A 25,788-nucleotide genomic window follows, 5' to 3' on the forward strand; every position below is an offset into this window, starting at 1 on the left:
TTTGTTTTATTTTAATCAGGGTTCCCATGGGTCCTTGAAATCCTTGAAAGTTTGTGATTCTGGGGGCAAAATTTTAAAGACCTGGGAAGTTTTTGAAAATATACATACACAGATACAGGTCATTGAAAGTGCTTGAATCTATTTTATGCAAAAAGTTTTCTTGAAAAAAATCCATATTATTCCCTGTGTAGTGTAGAATATCATAAAAATTCTACACTTTTTAAGCACACGTGCTAAACTGTTCGCTTTAAATGCTTATATATTCTGAATGCGAATGTTGATTCATACCAAAATGCTTTTTTGCATAGTTGTGTTTGACACATAAAAATGTCTCGGGTTACGTATGTAACTGTTGTTCCCTGAGAAGGGAACGAGACGCTCAGTCTCCCTTGCCATACTTCCTGCGTCCATGTAACGCCGTCTTTGGCAATATTTCAGATAGTGATATACTTCCTGACTCCCGCGTCACCCTGTCTTTGTCGTTAAGCCTCACCATTGGTTGAATTTGATATACACATTCAGACGCACTTAACCCTGAAGGCGTACCCAAAGTTTCACTGCAGTGACGCAGCGTGAGTTCCTTCGAAAGGGAACTGTAACAATGTATTTTAAAAGGTAAAACAATGTAACCTTGCTCTCACTTGAAATGTGTCCCCACATTTAGTCCTTGAATTATTTGAGGGTATTGGACCTGTAAAGTTCTAAGTAACTAAGGTGTGGGAACCCTGTTTAATGAAACAAAATAGTAGATAATAGATAATAAGCATTTCAGGCAAGTGACCCTAAACTTTTGACCAGCAGAATGTATCTTATTGAAAAAGTTTTTTTGCAGTGACTAGCTTATTTACCATGGTCCAAAGGATTTATTAAAAATGATTTTGTTTAGAAATAAAAAAGAGCCTGCAATCAAGACAGTTTTAACAATATTTAGTATATAATTTAGAGAAATATCAGAGCAACAGAACAATTTAAAAAAGCATCTTCAGGTTTGCATTCTATTATATTGTGCACATGTACAGAATATGTAAACAAACCATTATAAAATCATTTGTACAAATTATGGCAAAACTTAGTGTTGCATCATTGGTTCGTTCACAAAGCAGCAAACATAGTGGGTAAGGGGAAGGCAGTGGGTAACATTTTCAATTTACCTGACAAATCAGTTTTGGCCAATAGATTTTAAGGAATTCAAAACCTAAGGAAGGCCTTTCTTAAAATCCCAGCTTGATCAAATGGTGTCTTACTAGTGCATGATGGGATTTGGAATTTTCACAGCATTTAATCAGCTAAACAACCAATAAATTTGGTCTGAATTAATGTCTTGTTCTAAACTTTGGATTTACATTTTTTTACAGTATCAAACTTTCTTGTCACATCACTCATCCATTTTCAAAACACAGGATTTAAAATAGCAAACAAATCAACAAAAAATATTTTAACTCATCAATCATAATTATAATTATATCCCCCTGTATAAAACAAAAACATGCTCATTAAAGATAGACATTTTCAAAATTAAAAAAACAAATTCAAGTAAAATGACAAACATTTTTTGGATAGTGCCAAAGTATAAAAAAACTTCCTGAAAAAAATGTGTTTATGTGGACAAAGGAAAAACAATGACTTGCATAAACAAATCTACGAAAAGGGAATGAAGCTTGAGAATGTGTTTTCGTACAGTGTATTGACATTAGGGGTGTAAGATGGGTTCTTGTGAATGTTAATGAGAAAGGCAAAGCTTTTGATGTTGCGATGTACCAGGCCAGTCACTCTCAAGTGGTTTTCAAGTTTCTTACATTTTTGATCTCCAGTTCGAGCTGTTTTATCCGCACGTCCTTTTGGTTAACCAGCTCCTTTAACCTTCGGATCTCATCCTGCTGCTTATAAAAAACTTGCCGTAGCTATATGCAGAAACGCAAACATTAAGTTAGACCAACACGCATTCCATTACAGACTAGAACATTTAAGATAAGAAAGATGACATTCAAAGCAGTTCTCAATATTCAGCAACAGAGCATTGGAGGCAAGAAGCCCTATTAGCTTTTAACTCTTTTCCTGTCAGCATTTTTTTAAGTTGCCAGCCAGCGCCAGCATTTTTTGATGATTTTCACAAAAGTTTGATGCTTCCAGAAAATTGTCTTCTATCTTTATATAATATATAAACATAAAATATATCAAATGAACAAAAGGCTGAGATAAATGGATTTTTGTGAAGGACTTTTGTTAGCGATCAGATTCAGAATTATGATCAAAATATATAGCTTGTGTACTTTGCATCCATTCATTTTTCTTTATTAACAAATTATTTAAAAAAATAAAATATGCTTTTATCTTTTTTGTTTACAAGCTGGTAAAAGAGATCATCCAAATACAAAGTTATTTTTCTTGGATAATTTGTATACAATTATTATTACTATTATTATCTTCAGTTTTACAAAAATGCTAATTTTGGTTCTTGTATTTTATTTACTTTGACACAGAATATTTAGATGACCATTACATCCTGCAGTTCAAGACCGCTATAAAGAGTTTTATGGTTAAACATTCAGATTTCTATTGGCTGTGAATCCGCAGAGCACTGCTTTATGCATGTGAACATCATCACATTATATTCATTATGATTTGTAAATTTATGTGACGCCAATATCTGTGTTTTATTATTGTTACTCGTTTATATTAAAACGCATAGACTATGACTCGCAAGACTGAACACTAACAAGACTGAAACAAGAAACATAAGTTGTCCATGTTGATTTGTGTTTTTTTTATACAGGAAAGTGTTGACAGTCAAATTATGCAATAAATGCAGAAGATAAAAACGGAAGGTTTTTACAATTAACAGCTATTTTCAATGAACATGCAGTCAGTGTTCATGCCAGTTTGATTGTTTTAGACAGATTCATGAAAATTTTCACAAACAAATTTTGACGCAAATTTCGTCGCATTAAAATAATTTGCGTAGAAAGATGATGTTTACATGCATGAAGGAACACCCTGCGATCACTACCAAATAAGTCTAAATGTGAAACGGCTAATAATTATGTTATAATATTTAGTTTTTTAGCATTTTTTAGCAAGGTGCAAAAAGTCATTAACAAAAATCTGAAAATTTGAATTTTTTAAATTTTGACATGTAACATTGCATTTCAGAAATACAACCAATTAAACTTAATTTTTCTTATCACGGTTTAAAAAAGAAAAATGAATGGACACAAAAGTACACGGACCACATACACAGAGTATTTAATGCTTTTGTATCCATATATGCTACGTAGGAGTGCCACCTAGTGCATAATAACGGAAATATAGATTGCCGTAAAAACTTGCAGGGATGCGCTTTCTCTTAATTGATGAGATAACTCGTCAATGGCAGGGAAAGAGTTAAGATGATTTAAGCGACTTTATACCATACATACCATATTCCAAGCCATTAAAACCCTTGTTTACTGCAAAGCTCATTATATGTAGCATACCTCATTTTCTGTTTTAGGCGGTGAGCACTGTGTGACATCTAGCTGTCTGTTGCTGACGTTGCTTGGAGAGCTGCTGTTTTCATCTGTGAATGGAAGCTGTGCGGTGGAGTGGGATGCGTTTGGTTTATTTTCCTCTTTAGCATTTGGCTGTTCCTGAATTAGCTGCGGCAAACTTGGTCGACTCCGAGAACGGTGCGTCTCATACGAATTCAACTCCGCATACGAGTCCTGTGTACTTCCAGGCTTTAGTGACATCATCACAGGACCTTGAAAACAAAAGGGAGTTATTAAGACTTAGACTCCCTTAGACTTTCATGGACTGTCTGGTGAATTACTCACAAAAATGCTGTAAATCATTATTTCGTAGGTGGCTAGCTTTAAGGCAGGAGTCAGGATGCACATAGTCAATATAGTAGCCATATTTTTTCCAGTCTACATAAATTCTGGTCTATTATGCAAGAACTGTTTAAGAACTTTGAAAGGAAGGATCAAAGCAACATCTCTCTAACCCTTATCTAGACCACGGAGCCACTCATCTGCTGTCATGGAAGGCTGGTTCCCAGCTGTCGTAGGATAAATGTCCTCTTGATAGGACTCCGACTGTAGAAAAGAAAATGAAAACAGAATTTTTAAATTGTTAGGTATGAGCACAGGTTAACTAACTAATGTGAAAACTAGTTCTATCTAGTACTTTATCAGCCAAATGGCAAATCTAAAGTGTCATAGGTATTTAAATACCCTTCTTGGAACAATCATAGACAGGGGTTCTATGAGGCTTTTGATTGTCACTAGTTTGTAGAATCTGAACACTTCACAGGAACACACATCAAGTCCTCGCTTTGGCATAACACCTGAAAGACAATCCAAGAACACACATACTGATTACAAAGTTGTTGTCTTAAGCAAAACTTAATTTTACAATAACTTTAAGACAGGTAAATGCCATAAAAAATATTTGGACACTTAGGCCAAAAAAAAACCCCACTTAATGTTTCTATAATAATGAGACTTTTATGTGTGCAAATCATTTTTGGGGCACATTTTTTGTAAACATGATAAATTAGTAAGATTGACTTCAACTGTCATCTCGTATTGTACATAGGGACTTAATGAGGCTAAACTGAACATTCTCTCACAAGTTGATATTTGTGACCACGCCTGTGAAAACCCGGCTAAAGCCATGTCTGTGTGCGTATTTATAATTTTATGTTGCAAATGAGTTGAGTTTCCTTAGAAAATGCATGGAAACGGATTACTTTAAAATTAACAAGCAAGTAAATTCAAAACCTTTGAGTTAATTACGTTACGTTGAGTAAATAACTTGGTACTCATTCAGGGAACTCGAGCTGCATCGCCATAGCAACGCTCTGGGTAACAAGATGCACACGCCACCATGCTACCAAATGCCTGTCTGTGTATGTGACTGAACACACTAAGAGGCTGTTTACACTTGGCATTAACATGTGTTTTCGTCGATCGGATCACAAGTGGACGACGTTAATGCCAGGTGTAAACGGTGTTCAAAACGTTTTGAGCTCGTCCACTTTCGACCACTTTCGACCACATCCAGAGGTGGTCGAAACCACTTCGATCGGATCGCTTTGGAGTTGCGGAACACACATGTGGTTGAATGTGTTCGAACAGCCACACGCGACCGCCTTCTCTCCGCCCATTTATCTAATCTGAGGTATTAAACACAAGTTTTACATCTTTTTTGACTTCTGGCGTGAACATTCGGTGAACAGCGCTATTTTTAGCCTTTCATTGATAAAACTAAGCGGCTGATCTCCGTAGTTTCGTTTTGAAAGCTTGTGAAAGTTGTGCAATCCTATTTCATCAATTGCGCTGAAAATTCAAAGAAAGCTCTTACATACTCATGTACAAAACACTGTGCAGCATGTTTACTTGCTAAACAAGCAGTGCACTCCGACATAATATTAGTTTGCGTCCATATAAACTCATAATTACTCCCGCTCGGGTTTGAATGACAGCTGAGACACTCGCCCACCGTCTCACAGACCACCCCCTCATAGTATTCAGCACAAAAGCGGTCGAAAGTGGACAAAAGAGACAGATTTAAATACCAGGTGTAAACGTAATGTGTCTCTCTCGTCCACTTGTGATCCGATCGATGAAAACACATCTTAATACCGAGTGTAAACAGCCCCTAAGGGCGCACTCACATTATCCTAACCAAACCCCAGAAGCACGCACTCACACTGTCCTTTTAACGGTCCGAGCCCGGGTGCGCTTTTGTCATTAGGATGCGATGTTAAGTCTGGTGTCGTTTGGTGCACGATGACACACAGCCCTCTCACATACCATCGTATTGCTTAGTTGATCTGTCGCGTGTGCAGCTCGGACATTTACGTAACCCTGCTGCACACATCAGAAGGTTTTTCAGAAGGCAGATGAAGGTGAATGGTCGCACAATTGACATATGTCCTTTTGAATCCTCTGGAAGCCTGCCGGGGTGCGATTAACCAAATCGCACTCGGACGCAGTACAGAGCGATCACACTTGTCAAACGAACCAGGCTTTGGGGGTCAAACACGATTTGGTTTAAATAGTGTGAGTGCGCCCTAAGACATGAGAACCTGCGCACCAGGAGCTAAGCTTAACTCTTAAGGAAAAAAGTAACAAATGTGAGCAGAGAAGACCAGCTTGCTGGGTCACAAATGTCCTAAAGAGAGGCCTACTCAGAGTCTGCTTGGTCACCAGAAGACATTTCTTGGGCCAACTACAGCACACAGAGCACTGGTCACACCAAATTAAGTCTTTCCTGGTCTATGCTCCTAAATGGAAAGGAAAAAGAGCCTGGAGAATAATGGGCCTCAGCGCATTATTGAGAACTTTAGGCACATAACCCGGCCTGGGATACACAAAGGCCTTAACCATCCCCGAAGCGAGTTCAAGGCACGTAGGGGACATTGACAGAGCTTGGAGGTTTCCCACTCTTCTCAGAGAAGTGATAGCCAGAAGAAGCAGTTTTGAAAGACAAAACTTGAAGAGGTGCATATAAGAGCCCTTCAAACACAATGACCAGGTCCTACAGGTATGTCGGCACCATAGTGCAACTCACAGGCTTTAGCCTATGAGTGCCACAAACGAAGCAAATAATAAAAGTGTGTACACCAACCAATGTTCCTTCAAAAGTCATATGATAAGCGAAGGCAAAAGCTACATAAACCTCCGGTGTGGAAGGGGTTAGCCCGCAGATAATCACTCCTGCAGAAATTCTAGTACTACACTAACAGAGCAGAAAATCATCAGGTGAACAAACTCCACTTCAGGGCATAAAGCTTTCTTGTGGAAGCCTCTACGAAGCCAAACCCATAGCTTCCATAGCTCTGAGTGGGGGTGGAGAATCGCACCCCCGGCCGAGATAGAAGATCCCTCCTGACTGGGATCTCCCAGAGAGGGCTCTCCAGAAGAGACTTAAGATCCAAGAACCACACTCCGCCGGCCAGGACGAGGCTACTAACAACAGATGGTGAATCCTGCCCTGAACACCCGGGAGTATATACACCTACATATACTTACCTTGAAAAAGTGGAGGCTCCATGTGGAAGACTGTTTTTGCCTCAAGCAAATATCATGAGTGGTATGTGAGGATAGCTGTGCGTCTTCAGTACTTTCTGCCTCGATGCTCAGCGCATATATCTTCACGGAGATAGACAGCTGAAACATCTGCCTCTCACGCCAGCCAGAAGTGCAGTGTGGAGATCCGATACAGGCGAGAGAGCGCCGGATATCGCGGGTGAAGGCGGAGATACGGCAACCTGTGATATCCATGTGCAAACCTCTCCAACCGCAACCTCCGTGCTGTCTCGGCAGTAGTGAGCCAGAGCTTCAGGGAACGCAAGGCTGATCGCCTATCTCAAAGGGCGAACAGCAGGAGTGGAACGTGCGAAGCCACAGCTCTCACAATGCACACAATCAGCCCTCTCAAGAACTGGCCGTGCATGGTTCGCTCCCTGCATAGAGACCAGTGTATACCAACTATCGCGCTCTCAGCAAGATCATACTGCAACCCCCACAAGTGCAGGACCAAATCCGTGTGGGACGCAAGCCTGATCAAGAGCGCCAAGCGCGCAGCATGGGGAAATGCTTACAGTGTGCACAGCCAGGTCCCACAACAGCTTACTGTCCGTGCTGCACTCCCACAGACCACAAACAGATTGTGTGTGTCTATGTCTGAAATACAGGGAAGACAGGGAGGAACGGATGGTCTAAACTGCTGCTACAAACTATTATACACAGAGTGCTTGACGTAAAAACTGAAATGCCTAACTCGGACCCCTTTTATACATCCTGGTCCACACGTCATTCCGCACTATGACGTATCATTTCCTTATTGGACTATATTTTTTATTTTTTGACCAAACATTAATAATCAAAATATTTAGCCACAAAGGATTATGTGTATTTTTCAAAGTACTTTGTACTCATAATTTTAAGTTCATTGTACTTGTATTTTTTAATATATGGATGTTGTAGGTTAAAAGTTGAATGAACTAAGATTTTAAGTTAATTGTTCAAAACGCATACTTCAAGTAATACTTCATTGTTTTAGTAAAAACAGTATTTAGGTTTACACAGTGAACTCATGGGAAAAAAATCACAAATTTTAGGCCTGGTTTAATACATTAACATTAGGATGATAACAGATAAAATACAAGTGTTTTTCTGGTATTTAAAGCATGTAAAGTATTTACTCACAAAACCTGAAAAGTGAAAAAAAATGACAAACAAAAAACAACCTTCCAAATTGCTTTAAACCATCTTTGCTATTCAAAATGTGTGTGTTTGTGGCTACAGTTGAGGAATACTCACCCATTCCCTTTTGAGGAAGATGAGATCGGTATTCTGTCAAGAAGTGCACATATGGCTTTTCTGGGCTGATTTCATAGTATCTGATATTACCATCACCCTAAAGTGTATGGGAGGATTGTGTTATTGATAATACTCTACCATTAATGCAGAACAAAAAAACATTTGCCAATCTGAGTGTATGTACTTACTTTTCCAGCTACGTACAACATATGTGTGTCAGGGTCATAGAAAGGGAAGAGAACCCCAGAGGAACCATCTAAGTCTTCTGAATAGCACGGCTGAGAAAGGTCCTCCTGCAACACATATGTACATCTTCATGTAAGATTTAAAACATTGATACTTGTTTTGTTTCTGAATCATGAAATTTCATAAAAATTTGGGCACACTAGTACAAAAATTAGATCTTATGATTCATTTAAAAAATACACCAACAATCTAAAACAATGAATACATCAAAAATAATCATCGATGGTAGACAGTTCAGTGCAAAAATGACATAAGGTGATCTGTTGTCTTCCTGAACATCAAAGAGATCTTCTTGTAATAATCTGTTAAATGTTGGAGCCACTGATCAGTGGTTTAAGCTCACTGCAATATGTAGAAGATGCAGAACAACCAACGCAGTAACTGGAGGATTTATTCTGGGGGCACCTTATAATAAGGTCCCATTTGAAGAGTTCAAATGCCAAAGCCGCTAAATGCCACCTCCGGCAAAAATTTGATGATTATAACTGAATGTTCTTGACGAACATACTATACATTCATCAAATACTTTTGCGTCAAATCTGTCCTTTAAGATATAAAGTGCTCATTAAACAAGAAATCATTCCAGACAGGAGGTTTTGCATCTCAACTCTTTATTTGTTACCTCAATAAATACATTTATTAATACAAGTGCTAAGGAAGCCCTTACCTGATCCCAAAGTGCAATCTGACGATGGTTCCAGTGTGAACTGCCTGTAGAAAGGAGCATTTTCAGGTTTCCTAGAAATAGCACTTTACTGGCTCTGTGTGTCTTGCAATTTGTCTCCTGCAATCACGCAGTACATATGGGTTTAAAAATAATTGCACATTTTCTCTCTCACACACACTTTGCTTCAAAAAGCAGAAAAAGACCAAATTTAGCATGAACTTGGCATGAAAATAAAATAAATCACTTCTCTGATCTGAGTCACATAGATAGACGTATTATATTATATAAGTATGTGTGTATTCATGTGTTTGTAAGTTATAAGGTGTCCTTGAGTTACGCGAAAAGCTCCCATAAATTAAAAATAACATGTATTATTATTATTATGATGATGCTTGACCTCTGTGTAACACCGATCATCAACATTGTTCTTCTAAGGTACTGTATTTGTTTTAGATGTGTACAACAGGAAGTACAGTAATATGACTAATGGACACTTACACGTAAAAGGACTCCAGTGCGCGGATCGATCACTCTGATCTTCTTGTCTTTGCAAGATGTGGCGAGTCTGCTGCCGTCTGTGTTGAAGGACATAGACAGAACCACATCTGTGTGCATACTGATGGACTTCACAGGGTTCTTGATCACCTGTTCAGGAACGTCCAGATTCCACACCATGACCTATAGATGATTATACACAGAAAATGTAAATCTAAAACTACACAGTAAATCTGAAAAAGAAATAAAATTAGATTAAGATGATGCTTCAGATCGATTCTACAGAAAAGAACCTTATAGTTTCTTCTAGGCAGGGCTCCAGACTAACTTTTGTCACTAGGAGCACAGTGGCCCCAACTGAAAATTTTAGGGGCGCAACAGGAAAATTTAGGGGCACACACTGTAAATCAACATGCTAACCAAATATTTACATTTCTACTAATTTCCACTTTATTACTAATAAAAACGTTAATGATAGATGCAGAAAGTACAAAGTTTTCAAATTCAGGGTCACATTACACAAAAAAAGGTCAAATTTACTGGTCGCACATATGCGACTGGATGTAAAATTCAGTGGCACACTTTCAAATTTGGTGGCAAAATGCCACCATTTGGTGGCAGTCTGCAGCCCTGTAGGGCTAACAATCCAAGCTCAGAGCCCTTCCTTTGGACAGCATGCCAAATATGCTTTATGATCATATTAATCTATTGATTACATGCTAATGCAAACTTACAGTGGCGGCTCGTGACTGCTCATCCGAGGGGCACTAATTGAAAATAAGTGTAAGGGCCGATTCACACCGGCTGCTTGGCGTATCTGTTGCATGTCAGTTGCGTGGCGGCTGCGTCGCGTTTTCTGTGTCTGTACATACCAGAAGCGTGCCTGACGCAGCGCTAACGCGCTGCTGTTGCTATAGGTGACATATATTTTGCCTGGAAACGCTTCCAAGATGCTTGCGTGTGGCGTGAAAAATAGGTGTCGGTCCTATTCCTAGCATGCACGCGTTTTCGGTGCGGCTCGAGACGCACCTGAGTTGTGCGTGTCATGCAGGCGGTGTGAACTGTCAAACTTGCTAACATGGGAGCCTAAATAAAAACGGACACGCCACGCAGCTGAGACGCACACGCCATGCAGCCGGTGTGAATCAGCCCTTAGGAGTGTCATGTGTGTTGCTTGCATTTTCAAAATATGTGTTTGTTGCGTCATGTAAACCATGTGCATCACGTGTTTTGTCAAAATAAGTGCCTGCTGCACACACGTCAAAACGTTTATGATAAAAGAGACCCTCACATTCACAAAATAAAAGCAAGACACTCCCTTAACAGTAAACTCTGATTACACATGAGATTATGCGAGTATCTGGCAAATGCAAGCGTCTCTTTTATCATAAACCCTTTAGACGCATCTGCAGCAGGCACTTATTTTGACAAGACACACAGGATCTCTCGATGCGCAGAACACATTTTGAAAAAAGGAACCACACACATGAAGGGCTACATACATGCTGTGACGAACTTTGTATCGAGCGCCCTCGAAAAAAGAGGTCAGCGGCCGCCACTGCAAACTCATGAAATCCAAGTAAAGTCTTTTTAGTAATTTTAATTATTTGAATGTTTATTTAGAATCTCCAAAATGGTATTCTTGTAATGATGCACACCTTGAGTATCAGTCACAGGGAATATAAACAATTAGGTACAAACACATTACTGTTTAATTAATTGTTATGTATTTTTGTGGTTTAGTATAGTTAACATAATGATTATGTGGAGTGTTAAACAAGTTTACTATGAATGTGAATATTTGAAATGCTTTCCTGGGGCCTTTTTACTGAAACCTTGTCATTCTTCATTCCCTGGCACAGTGTGCATAGTAAAGGTACCTGGTAGTCATATCCAGTACTGAAAATAAGGTTGTTGGCTGTGGGGTGCCACTCAATGAGACCAACACGCCGAGAATGACCCTGCAGCTCTTTCCAGGGAACTGTGATGTTCTTCGTAACACCATGTTCAGGAATGTCCCAGATTTTTACCTGAATAACAACGTGGATATATGACTATTTATGTTTATAATGTAAAAATATTGTTTAAGCGTATCAAGAACATCAAAATTGAGCAAATAAACTGCAGGTTCAGATCACTTTAGATTAACATTAATCAGATCAGTTTAATTAGATGGACTGAATTTTAAAGGAATTAATTTCAAGTATTTGTCATATTCAGACTTACTGTGGCATCCTCGGAACAGGAGGCTATGCAGAAGTCATTAAAAGGATTCCATTTGATGTCGAGCACGTTGCCTCTGTGACCAGACACCTTTGGATGATGAGGATCGATCTTTCCAGTCTGAAATGACAAAGATACATATTTATGTATACATACAGGTATGTATACACATCATCATACACTACAAACTATTGTGAGAGGTTGTGTGTCTACATGTATGGGCAAGGACAACTAGACGTGCTTGAATAAAAGCAGTAGTACTTAACATCTATTTTCTGTCAAAATAAATGACATAAAAAACTGATTGGTTTAAATGATTCCCACTTTGAAATTTTGTATCTTGAACATAAGTGCATTTTGTCTTGTTCCTTTGGATTTATGCACTTTTTAAATAAAAAATCTAAATGTATCTATTAACTACTGAAATAAAGAAGTGAACAATAAATAAACGATACATTTTCTGAGTCTAAATATAATATGTAAATTGTTTAGTTACTGCAAAACAAGATACGGATACTGACTTTACGGATTAAACATATTTTTCAGTGAAGAACAAACAAAACAAGAAAGACCTTACAAGTTAGGGCAAGAATCATAGCATCCCACACTTCTCTGTAGAAGACAGAAGCAAGTCTCAGCAAGAAGAGCATCCTTTAGTAGTCAAATCTAAATGACGACTGAGATTTGCATTAAATGGAAATGTGGTGGTATGTCAGGCGACTGTATGGTTTGCTTGCTACTAAACCATATGTTATTGCGCACTTATATTAAAATACATTTTATTTTAGTTGACGGCTGATGTTTGGGGGTTGAGAAATACGATACGAAAGGATGCCTCAAGGGATTCATGTAACCTTTGTCATTCCTGAGACATAAGGTAATACATTGCTTAACAATAAAACAGTCAAATAACCAATGAGCAGGAAGAGTTGTGTGTGTGTACAAAAAATGTATCCTCATAATCTGACAAAATTAAAAACATATTTTTTTTCTAGGGTGAGGGTGTGGGTTAAGTTTAGTCTATAGATTGCTCTCAAATGTGTCTAAAAGTGTGTTTGGTGGCAGTAAGAAAGAACATGAGAAAACACTAAGAATAAAAGAATCTGTCCAAAAATACCTAACAATATGAAACACTAAATAGACATTATAAAACGGCCCGTTCTCGTCCTTCTGATTGGTTGAAACACGTTCTAAGCCATGATAAAATACCCCGGAAACCCCATGGTTCACACCGCAATATATAAGAATCACTGTGCCACTGTTGCTACGTACTGATTTATGAAAATAAACACCACAGTCTTTAATCATATTTTTAATTGGTCTACAATTGCACAATTAATGGTGATATCCAGATAAATGTCAATAAATATTGTTGAGTCATCTCGTCAATAAAGAGAAAACGCTTCTCTTTATTGTAACACCAAATTCATATTTCCCCTATTACCCACTAGATGGCGATCTTACCCAACTTAAACACTGACGCATTCACTCAACACTAAAAACACAGTGTACTTTTTGATCAGGCTCTGAATCTGATCTCTTGAAAAAGTTATTCACAAAAATGGAATTATCTCAGCTTTTAGCTGATAATTTGAAAGGTGATAGGAGAACAAATGAAGCTAGGATGAAACTGGGTTCTTTTTGTTGTTTGTTTGAAAGCGGAGGGTCTGTTCTTTCATTTGATATATTTTATGTTTATTAAAAGAAGAACATTTTTCTGGAAGGCATTAAACTAAAACTCGGTGGCAACTTTTTTTAAAAACGCTGATGGGGAAAGAGTTAAGCATGCTTCCAAGCATATTTGATCATCACTTCAACAGTTGCACAATATAAATGTTAATGTATAAATTAGATGAATGTTGATTTATGAAAATACACACTACAGTCTTTAATCATATTTTCATTGTGTCTTTGCTGCGTCTGTGTTGCTTGAGCACCGCGCTCTGTTGCAGCCACACCTGATTCTAAGGAACTACTTTGTTTAGCGGAAGAGTAATATTTAATATAACTTATTTGTGTTTTATTTTATGAAACCCTGCTATGCATATAAAGTAACCATTTTATAAAAGCAATAAGCCCCGCGAAAGCAGTGGTGTTACAGTGCATTTTATAACCGCTAAGGGGCAGTCCGCTTCGCGTCATAAATGCACTGGTAACCTACTGCTTCGCGGGGCTTATTGCTTTAATAATCTGTATTTTAAAAGATCATCTTAAAGCCAATGAAATGGGGGAGGAGGTCTTACTTACATGATAGATGGACAGCACAAGGAAAGCCCCGCCCCCTGCACATTCAGTGATGACCGCGATAAAGTGAGGGTTGATGGAGCAGAGGTGGTTGTCATGAACGCTCCTGGTGATGGGCACACCATCATAACAATTCTCCTTTGAGGCTGGCTTCCCAAACACGTGGCGAAACTTGGAGCTACGGTACTGAGGACGCCATGTCATCTGGAGAGAAACAGAACAATCAATAACAAAACTTCAACCAAATTGATTTGCAGGGCTTTTAAGGTATATTGTACATTTTGTTAGTTTCCTGGAAATTAAACACAAGACATATTTACAAAAAAATATTTACAAAAATAAAAACAATGAATCAGTTTGTTTGCATCAAAGATATTGAGTCTTGTTTATAAGACCAGCTAAAATATTCCAATATCTAGCCATTGCAATTGCAAGTATAAAAATCTGTAAAAATGTTACTGCCTCTAAATGTGCAAGTTAGAACTAAACACACCTCACAACATGTAAAGTAAAACTGTCAAGAATGCATAACTGAGAACTGTGTTTGAGCAGCTCACAAGATGCTGAAGTTATGTGTCATTCATGAAAAAACAATTGAGCATTTCCAGCATTATAAATCTGACCTGCTATTAAATTGTGATGTAACTTTCCACATAAACTGTAAATTTGCACTACATTACATAAAAATGTGTACGGTTAAACCACACAGATAGTACACAGTGATAAATAAAATCCAGAAATAAAGTCTAGATATTTACATCCCTAACAATTCTGATAAAATGATAGGAAACATAGTTAAACCAGCAGAGTTGGTTTGCAGTGGCCTCTGAGACACTGATCAGTAATACGTCTAAACACTGACAGGTTGTGCTTGACCAATTAAATATGATTGGATATGAAGTTGAAGTGTTTGTAATGTTTGCGTCCATAGCATATTAGTATGGCTGTTAAAAAAGCCAAAATATTTGTCATAACATGGTCACATGGACATAAGTTAGATCGGCACCGAAATTGTGAAAAAAGTTATTTTAATAAATAAATGCATGATTGTGTTATATTATGTTTCTATTTAACCTCTCAAATGTTAGACATGTTGACACATAGCTAAAACATAGTGACTTTATAAATGAAGCATTTTTGTGACAAAGTTTGATTACATCTCTAGACATTACTCAAATAAAACTGGATGCAATACAATTTCTCTATATCCGCTATAGCACCATAAAAGAAAGAATCTATTCAAATGGCTGTCAATCACAAAGTTCTAAACATCCTCTACCCCTTCTGTATTCAGTTATTAAATATTTATGTTGATATGATAATACTTTCAGCCATTGTTGTCAAAAACCTCAGCAGGAAACACAGAAGAAAAACCCTACTAGCCGAGTTCCTCTTAATGAAACTGTTAGTAACACTGAAATTCACAAGCAAAATGTCTGTTACAAGCTTGATGACCATGGAGATAAATGCATTGTAAAACCAGTATGACAGTTCATAGTTGATGACAGATAATGTTCTACTGTACTATAAATAAACTAAATCTAATCTTGTCATAATAAAATCTGGTGTTGCTCCAAAAGTTGCTGGATGTACAGTTGTGTAATTAGTCATGGAAAAATAATGATAGATTCTTTAAACAATGGTTAAAAAAAGAACAATCAATTGTTATAAAAAAATTTGTTAGGTGGCTGAGTATACTTCAATTTTCTTTGATCTGACATGACAAACATCTAGCTGCGTGAAATTGTACAAATCTGCATGCATCGTCTGCGCATAGTGACTGTTCTAAAATAGGCCATTGTGCTATTTTAGGATGAGTTTTAAAATGCATTTTCCACCCATGAAGACCGCTGCTAGAACGAGATTGAAGAAGGGTTGTTCCAAATAAAAGTGACCAATTAAATCCCTTAAAGAGCACCTATTTCATTGCTATTGTATTTGGTGTATAATACAATGTGTTTGCGTGGTTTATTGTTAAAAACACATTATTTTCCACATACCGTATACCTTTTTGTAGCTCCAGATTTCATTTACTTCCTTCCTGAAACGCACTGATTCGAAAAGATCTGTGTACCTGATTGGCCAACTAATCTGTATGTTGCCATTGGTCTATTGGAATACCTCTAAAATCAGCCGGAAATGTGACGCTCCTTACCATGTTTGAAATATTCGTGCACAATGCAATGCTAACAGGAGTAAACTTAAAGGACGTGAGTCCAAAGCGGAAGAAATTATGATGATGTCGGTCTTGTCTACATCACCAATCCCAGAAAGTAAACTGTTGCCTAAAACCCATGTGTTTGTAGTCCAAGAAAATAGATTTATGTTGGAGACGATAACTTGCGACACCTTTTGCTTTGGGGTATGTACCTTTTGCATATCGTTAACATGTACTAATACACACCTACACACCAAAGGAAATGTAAAATCATGACCATTGGTGCTCTTGAACAAAAGGACCTTCCAGAAGACTGTTAGCAAAGTGTGCATATGAGGATCGGTCAAGGATGTAATTTTGCCATTTATAATCACATAATTGCAATAGCAATTTTTTTAAACTGGGGCAGTAGAATGTCAAAGATACCGTATTTACATATTTACTTAATTACATTATTTACAATGTGACCGTCCTGTAAAGTAAAGAAGCTGAAATAAAGCTTTCAATAAAGCGCAACCCTACATGGGGCGAGAAACTACAATTTTTCTTGGGCCCTACTGGTCAAGGAAGCACAAACGTTTATAACTCATAGGTCATAACATATATAACATATTAATGAAAATGAATTAGCTGCTCACCAAATTCTGCTATTCAAATTACGTCATGAAACTTAGTTTACAAAAGTGTTTGAATGTTATTAAATCATTCTGTCATGTTTGAGCTGCTTTTAAAAACTGGTGTAATGATTAATAGAAAGATGGATTAAACACTGTGGGTGTGGAGGTAGGTAACAATAGATCTAATAGATAAAAATAAAGGTAATACGTGACAACCTATAAACTTTTGAAGCACAGTAACTAAAACAACCACAGCTTAAAGGGCAAACATCATTCAGACAGAATGTATCGATTACAGGACAACCCTACCTGGAGTGAGAAGCTAAAATTTTTCCTGACTAAAAAATCCTGACTAAAAGTTTAACATTTTGCTACAATCATTTCCACCACTGATTAAGAAAATATGCAGTTCTTCTGTCAATAATTTCACCACAATATACATTTTAAAGCCTAGAAATGCAAATGACAATGACTGTATATAGCATTAATACATGTAGCATGTGCATCATTAGCATTGTGACACAATACCATGTTTCCCTGTAAGCCCCTAGGCTGAACTGAAGTCATATAGTGCTTCAGAGTCCTAGAGGCAATATCTGAAACAAACACAAAACCACCATTTATTGTGGAAAATACTCACCCTGTCTGTGCTGACACACAAAGACCTGACAGAAAAGCGAGAGATGCACAAAATGAAAGTGAAGAATGGCTTGTCCCTGTTTGGCAACTTCCACAGGCAGAGTTATAAATCCATTCCAGGAAGAGAATCAATATAAAGAGTGGGAAAATGAGACGTGAAAAGCAGATGTCAAGCGTCTGCCTCGCAGCCAAAACATGGACAGAATGCAAGCGGCACGTCCAGTGTTTGTGAGCAAAGCAGGTAAGAGATCATTTATGCACACTCCCTAAAAGGGTGGTGCCTTAAAGCAGAAAGAGGAGTTCCTCACAGGCTCTGTGTGATTGTATGACAAGTAAAACTCAGATGAACTACTGCATCATCCAAATGCATCTAATGCTTTGTTCACGCTGCACACAAATCTGATTTGTTTTTTAAGACTGACTGTACCACAATGTCATCAATATCTGAATTCTAACTACACAAAGAGATGTAGAGTTTACAGCAAGGCATATGCGAGAACATAAGCAAGCATTTTATACATTGATGCATATACAATACTGTGTTCAAACAGTACGTGAATCACATATACAGCCGCAGAAATGCACTTTTTCTGAATTGCTTAAACACTCTATCTGAACTAAATTCCCTGGGGCTTTGTCAAATCATTCACACTTTTGGCAAAACCTTAAACAAGAGGTTAGACCAGGGGTGACCAACCCTGTTCCTGGAGAATCTGCATATTTTAGTTTCAGCCCAGCATCAACACACCTGACTCTATTTTTTAGGTATAGCCCTGAACACAGCTACAACACAGTTATCATTGAGTAAACACAACAAATCAAAATTCGTCATACTTTTTCCTATTGATGTTTCTTACCAATTGTACGCAATATAAACCACATTGGAGTGTACAGGTGGTACAGATGTGTTGTATGTTTATATACCAACAATGAATGGGAACAATATGAGAGGTAGAAGAGGAAGACTGAGTATGAGGCAGAGCAAATAGAGGAATTGCAGTTGTTCTGTATAGGTGTGGTGTGTTGTCAAGAGTGTTAATACTCTGTTTGCTATACTGGCAAGGGACAAAGTTTCCTGTGGTGTGGATGAAGGCTTATGGTCAGAAAGTTGAGATGCTGAGACAGAAATTTTTCTTTCATTGACTTGTTTTGCAGTTGCACATTTTTGAGTACTGGAACATGATTTTAATTTCTTTGATATGTGGTATTGTGCAGTTGGACTGCTGAATTTTTACAGGGTACTGTGCTGGATGACATTTACTTGCAGTACTTATAGTATACATTACAATATATTCACAGAACTAACTTGTGATTACTACAGGTGTTTTGTATAAAGCGTGTATTGTAATGTGTGTTGTTATACTGTATACAATAAACATGTATTTCTCTGCAACCCTATACTGTGTATGCTGTGTTTTCCATTTTTTGATGTAATGTCTAATGAATACTCTATAGCAGGGGTCTCCAAATTTTTTGTAAGCAAGGGACCTAACACAATGGATAAAGCAATCTGGAGGGCTACTTTTTGATATAGTCTACTCAAAACTTTTTTGTTTTACTTGTTGATTTAATTTTTTTATTGTTGATATGTTTTTAGTATTGTGTCCACGTTGGAAACCCCTGTCTATAGTGTTTTAGATATTGACTGGTTGTGTGTATGTTCTGAAAGCATTGTTTGATTTTGAGCACATTTTATTTGAATTTGCCATAGTCAGAGGTTTGAAGATTTGATTTTGTGTTTAAGGTTTGTAAAAGTGGCCAACAGTTTAAAAAAACCAGGGCTGTCAAAAGATTAATCACGGTTAATCGCATACAAAATAAAAGTTTGTTTTTGTATAATATAAGTGTGTGCACTTTGTGTAATTATTTTATATATATAAATACACACACATGCATGTATGTATTTAAGTAACATTTACATGTGTACATATATTTATTTAGATTTCGATATATATTATATTATATATACAGTAAAAAAATATAAATAAATAAAAATGTTCTTAAATTTATACATGTATGTGTGTATTTATATAATGACACAGAATACACATACAAATATATTATGCAAACACAAACTTTTATACTTGTTTTCTTAGTAGTATTTTAGAGCTAAAAACATTGCATTTTTGTCAGTTTGTCTGGATTCAATTGTGTGTAGATAAATACAAACAAAACCATAATTTTTATTAGAAATCTGGCAGAAATTTTGTCAGTAGTTGACAGACTGAAACAAAGATACCTACCTATAATTAATTAGTAAATTAAAAAAACTAAAAATAATCCTGAAGTGGTCTCCTATGTTTTTCTGTGGCTGTATTTATAAAACTATATTTTTACATAACTACCCCATATTTGTTGCACCACCCAAAGCAGAGCACAATAAGAAATCCTAAACAAGAATACCTAGCATTATCACATTATTTAAATTCTAGAAATACGCTTTCACACGGGGGATGCATAAAAAATGTGTGTAACACACAGATATACAGAGAATGAAAACTGCCGTTGTGAGGGGGGCATCATGTGTTATAGAATATGGGACATAAGACATAACAACACACATAGGTACAAAATCCAGTCCATAGGTCAGACTCAGTCTGATAGAGCAGACGAAAGTTAAAGCAGTTCTATAAAACAAGCTAAGAATATACTTGGTATTATTGAGTTATAGTGATGTATGTGAAAATGACCCATGAGAAATAAGATGATCAGTGTTATGTTTTTTGCTGACTCCTGCAGTTGAACATCGATCACTAAAAAGAAGCTTTCACGCTACCATCAGTTGTTACATCAGCTCTGCTATCTGAGCAATTTAAGAGCTGTCTAACAGGAAGCTTTCTGAAGGCCTCAAAAGATGAATAATGACTCGCAAGGAAAGAAAAGCTCTATAGGCCTAGTCTAGATCTTAGTTTGGAAAGAGCTGCAATCAGTCACAAGGTCTTTGATCTAAGGTGTGATCTGCATTTTCACAATACAACGCCTAGTCTCAGTTTCTGGGCCATTAAGACTCCACCAAATCCTATGTACATCCCTGCGATACTGAGATAATATGGATGGGACTTTATCTTGTATTGTCTGGGGCATGTTGTTATGTTAATAGCACCTAAAATGCACAGCAAGAGCTGTTTATCCTGTTTTAAATATTTACTCTTGCGTTAGACTGTGAGACTTTATCCTGGTTTTCACAGGCAGGGTCACATGTGTTTTGATTTCAAATTAAATAGGTAAATATTACAAATATATATTATAAAAGTGGGCAACAGTTTCAAGAAATGTGTTTTAGTAAATGTAAAAAACTGTGTTTTTCATTTAATCATCATTTCTACATTTCAGTCAAGTGTCTGTTGATTTCCAACAAAAACAAATCTCAGGAGTGACTATAAAAACAGCAATGTAAAAGTCTGAGAGCATACCAAGATGTGAATAAAAATCAGGGTTATTCCATCATTTCATCAAATATTCACTTTTGAATCACCCCTAAAATGTAATGTAAAATATTAGCATTGTGTTGTTAAAAAATGTTATAAACTTGTTTTCTTTGCAGTATTTAAGATCTAAAAACATTGCATCTTTTTGTCAGTTTGTCTGGTTTCAGTTGTCTATAAATGCAAACAAAAACATAATTTTTATTAGGAATTTGGCAGAAATGTTGTCAGTAGTTGACAAAATGAAACAAAAATACCTACCTAAAATTAGCTATAAAACCTAGAATATATATATATTTATGGGACACTTACCGGTTTCACAATTAACCACGATAAAATGTCCTGACGGTTAGTATTATCGCTTAAAATGTAATTATCATTACAACTGTGTTTGATTACCATGATTTTGAAAACTCGCGGTAAATCCTGTCCAGCCAGAATTAGTTTGACGCAGGCGTGCACATGCAACATAGTTTTTAGCACAAGAAGGCATTTAAGGGATAATGTATTGTATTAATTTACGGTAAACTTATTAGACAGATTTTTTTACCACAGAAATAATTTCCGGGACATGAAATATTAAATTGTGATTTTCAAAAATAAAACTTGTTCAAATGTTTTCAGTGTGTGTATCAGTTCTTTGTGAACATTTCCATCTCATTTTAACAAAACCATGATAATATTGATATATAAAGGTGTTTATTCACATAAATGAAGGTCAAAGGGTGGTTGAGAAAATTGTAAATATTTTCAAGTTCCAGCGATTTCCAACACATTTGTGTAATGAAGTTTTGCATTTGCCCCTCCATACATTCTGCTCTCAAGCAGTTTGCTTAGCAAATAGGGTAATGGATCATTGGTGCACTTGCAGGAGGTGAATTACCTTAGAGCTCTGTTTATAACGCAGTAGTTGATCAGGTGAAATCATTTGGTAAGTATACATTTTTCAAATTTTGTAACCGGTATAGAAAAATGTAAATGCATTACTGATGAACTAAATCTGAAGTCCAAAATTAATTTGTAATGGTTTGCTTTTTTAAAAGCAGGAACGTTGAATTTGACTGTCAAACGTTACATTTGAATGATAATTTCCATCCTAGAAAAACTTGCAGAACCTAGTAGGATAAATATATCTTCAGCATTTATAGTAACTTCTGACAAAATAAATTGTCTATTTATAACTCATTTATAACTACATTTTAAATATATGTGAGAAGTCAAAACAATGCACTACACAAACAAGCACTACGCGTATAAACCAAACTTTGGTTTAGTCTTGAGTAGCTTTGGTTTAGCATTGTTTGCTCAGAGAAAGATGGTTTTGAATATACAACTCAGTGTTACCATTGCAGAACCAACTATTGGGCTATATTTTATTTGGCTGGATTCTCTGTCAAAAATAGGTCATACATTTTCATCCCTCCCTCAAAAAAGTGAAAATGCAAAGTAAGCAAAAAAAGGAAAATATGATGTATGTGAGAAAGATTGAGTGCACATATTACGTTAATCTGTGCCCACTAAAAATGTTTGTTATACTACCATGGAATAGTTAGCATGAAAATAGATATTTGGGGATTTTGCAGACGCTTTTATCGAATAGCACAAAAGTTAGCTTCACAGAAAAATATTTTGTTTACATTGTCCATTCATGATATTTACCTGCATAAATGAAGGAAACTATATAGCCCAATAATGCAAACAATACACCATCTGCTCGTCTATACACTATGACATTTAGAAGAATTCATGTAACAAAAACCAAAATCAATATGTTTATGGAGGGAAGGGATGCACTGCACAAACAAATTGTATAATGACTAGAGCATTACAGAGGCCAGTTAAGTCAGAAAGATTCCATTCATAAACCACTTAAGCAGAGAGAATGCTGGGAAATGCTCTTTGATGGTTTTTAAAGTGAGTGACTTTTTAGAGTAGGTGAACTGTGAAACTAATAATCATGGAAACGTAGGGAGGATTTGGCAGAGATAATTTTGATTTTAATGCACTACCAATCTATGAGACATGAGTCATTAGACAGATGTGCATTAAAACCCACAAACAACTAGGCCTAATATCCCAATATATGATGTAATGAATTTAATGGTGAACTTGACAATTGATGCTATGTTCAAAATGTATGCAGGTTTACTGACTGAACAGGAGCGTTTATGCATTCCACATAGATCATAAAACCATTAAATTGATTGAGAATGTAAACATTGTTGTGCTTTTTATCCAGCTTCTGTATGTGTTTTTAGGAGAGCCTTGACCTTAGCAATATGGCGGCTGATGGCATTCGCTTCAGCTGCAAATGCAGCGTCAATGTATGTCTATCCAGCAAAGAGATTCTAATCAGAGAACATTAAAAGTACACCATCTCTGAAGTTTCTTAAGGTCAGCCAATCAGAATAATGCTTATCTAGATAAAGAAAGTGTTTTCCAGTATTGCCTGCAATATATGTGGGCGTGCACTGTGACGCTACAACTTAATGTTATAAACTCCAAGAAAGAAAGTGGAAGCAAATAAAAATGCTACTTAGTTACTTTACCTGCACTTGCAAATGTAAAGTTAAATCAATTCATATAAAGACTATGCAACACGGACAACAGAAACAGAGTCATTTTTGACTCAGGGCTCAGAGGCATGTTTGCACACGACCACACCTCCATTTAGCATGTCTTACCCTGAGGACTTTGACACCTGGCAACCTTCAAGAGCTCTTCACCAGAAGCCATGAGTGTCTGTTTCACTAATACCACCCCATTTCCTCCTGATAGGAACTATTATGTTTGAAAATGTATAAGGCAGTGGCTGATGTTATGATGCATTTTGAGATTGGTTATTTGTATAAGCATTTTGGAAAAGTAAATACAAAATAAATAATAGTTATGTAAATCACAACAAACCCTACACTGAAAAGTACCAATTTAATTTATTTATTTAAGTTATTTGAAAGCTTAGGCTAGATATTCATATTGCTGTCTTGTGTAGCCTAATTATCACTAAAGGAAGTTGAAGGTGGACATAGCTCATCAGGTAAAACAGTCTGTCAGTCAATACTAGTTACTTTAATTTTGTATTCTACACTTTATAAATTCCAGCATTGAAACACAGCATTTATAAAGCGTTTGTTTAGTTTCAAGCTTCTGAAACTCAAAATAGTAAAAGGTACTAAACATATAGATGAGAAGCTATTATAGCACCACTTTGATAATCGTAGGTATCACCCAATTAATATAAATACCCAAAATAAAATATAACACTACCCTAAACATTTACATGACATCTACACAGAAAAGTGAGAGGACAATTGTTTATTTTCTTACCTTTGTGATGATGATGATGATGAAGCAGTATGAGTAAAAATGACAGTACGAACCACGGCTACTAAATCCGCGTCTTTTTAAATGAGTCACTCACAGAAATGTGTCAGAGTGAGGGAGATGGAAATTGGGAGGGGGAGAGAGAGAGAGACAGAGAGAGAGCGCGCGCGCGAGAGAGAGAGTTCATAGATGCCGCAGTGTTTGAGGCGCGACTCGCGAGTTAGTGCAAGTGGCAACTGTACAATGACAAGACGTGTATCTTCCTTAAGGTGGCGCTTGGAAGCTCGGGATAAGAAATCCTTCGTTTAACCTTGTTCAAACCCAATAGACTTTTAACACTGTCTTTGCAACAGTCTTTGAAAAAGAATCATGATCGTTAATCTAGAAACAAATGTCACAACCGAGAAAAGAATGAATTAAGCTTTAGAACTCATAAACGAATGCTATTGGTCCAATTAAATAATGCGCGGTGAAATGTAACAGATTTCACGTGATTCTGCCGTATCCCAATAGCATCCAGCTGCAGACCCGCAGCGCCACACAACAATCAGGCCACCCGTCTTAGGCCGGAAGTGACGTCGAACCATATGGTTTTGGAAGCGTTCTTATTTTTACATCTATTTTGATACAAAATATATAATAAAACAATAAATAATTAAACTAAAATAATTAAACAATTAAACTATAAATACTCTTGATTTATTAACATTTATTTTTCACATAGTTTTCTAATGCAACATCATTGCATAGTGTTTTCATTTGACTATTAGGTAAGTTACTTAAAGACACAGGGTATAAATGTTTGATGTCAAACTTTTTTAGAATTTAAATACATAAAAAACATAAAAAGTGATACTTGTACTTTTCATATATACAAACATTTCAACACAAAATATAGAACTAAAATAAAATTTTAATCTATCTGCTATTGCAATAAAAGTAATACGAATATCAAATTGAGACTCTTGGAAAATAACAGTTCACTCTTAGTCCCATTTTAGAACTAATTTCAGAAAAAACATTCAGTGTTTTCCTGAAATGAAAAACAAAATTTTAAGGGCTCCCTGGAACTTTACAGCTGTTCCATGAGACTATTAAAGGGACAATGTGTAGTTTTTAAGTATTTTATGTGTCAAAATCAATGTCTTTATTCATAAATATGTCCACATTGGTGTTACCTCTGCCAATGATCTGACTTTTCTTTGTAAGCTTAGAATTTCGTCTCTTTACTTACATTGAACGGTTAAGTCCAAGGAGGCTTGCATGTCATTCCGCCATATTGAAAAACTATAATAGCAGAGAGGGACAAAAAGCACTAGCCTACCACAATGCGTTTTCGTTCAGAACACGTGAACCAGCTGAAACGGACAAGTATTCAGTCAGTACATAACGGCTACAGTAGTTGCAACACGCATTTGGAAAAGCAAGGTGCTAGAGAGCA

General features: G+C 36.6%; 1 protein-coding gene across 2 annotated transcripts; it reads right to left on the reverse strand.

Annotated features, from left to right (window-relative positions):
• Positions 1-911: 911 nt before the first annotated feature.
• Positions 912-24,554, reverse strand: coro2aa (coronin 2Aa). Of its 2 annotated transcripts, none has more exons than XM_055205304.2 (12): positions 24,351-24,554; positions 14,188-14,388; positions 11,944-12,060; positions 11,598-11,747; positions 9,721-9,900; positions 9,223-9,339; positions 8,498-8,602; positions 8,310-8,406; positions 4,212-4,324; positions 3,983-4,073; positions 3,474-3,739; positions 912-1,901 (listed from the first exon to the last, which is right to left on the reverse strand). In XM_055205304.2, exons 2-12 carry the CDS (start codon positions 14,386-14,388, stop codon positions 1,773-1,775), a joined length of 1,566 nt encoding a protein of 521 aa, XP_055061279.1. In that variant the 5' UTR covers positions 24,351-24,554; the 3' UTR covers positions 912-1,772. The 2 variants fall into 2 exon arrangements, with proteins under 2 accessions (XP_055061279.1, XP_055061278.1); XM_055205303.2 differs by lacking the exon at positions 24,351-24,554 and adding an exon at positions 17,600-17,848.
• Positions 24,555-25,788: the final 1,234 nt, after the last annotated feature.

This window comes from Misgurnus anguillicaudatus, chromosome 3 (genome assembly GCF_027580225.2).
Source record: "Misgurnus anguillicaudatus chromosome 3, ASM2758022v2, whole genome shotgun sequence".
Classification (NCBI taxonomy): Eukaryota; Metazoa; Chordata; class Actinopteri; order Cypriniformes; family Cobitidae; genus Misgurnus; species Misgurnus anguillicaudatus.

Excerpts from the sequence above, each read along its gene's own strand:
- coro2aa (XM_055205304.2), bottom strand. The coding sequence starts at position 14,388 with ATGACATGGCGTCCTCAGTACCGTAGCTCCAAGTTTCGCCACGTGTTT. Across the intron at positions 4,074-4,211 it reads CTATGATTGTTCCAAGAAGG|TCGGAGTCCTATCAAGAGGA; the intron begins GTATTTAAATAC and ends TCTTTTCTACAG. Across the intron at positions 1,902-3,473 it reads CGCCTAAAACAGAAAATGAG|CTACGGCAAGTTTTTTATAA; the intron begins GTATGCTACATA and ends TTCTGCATATAG.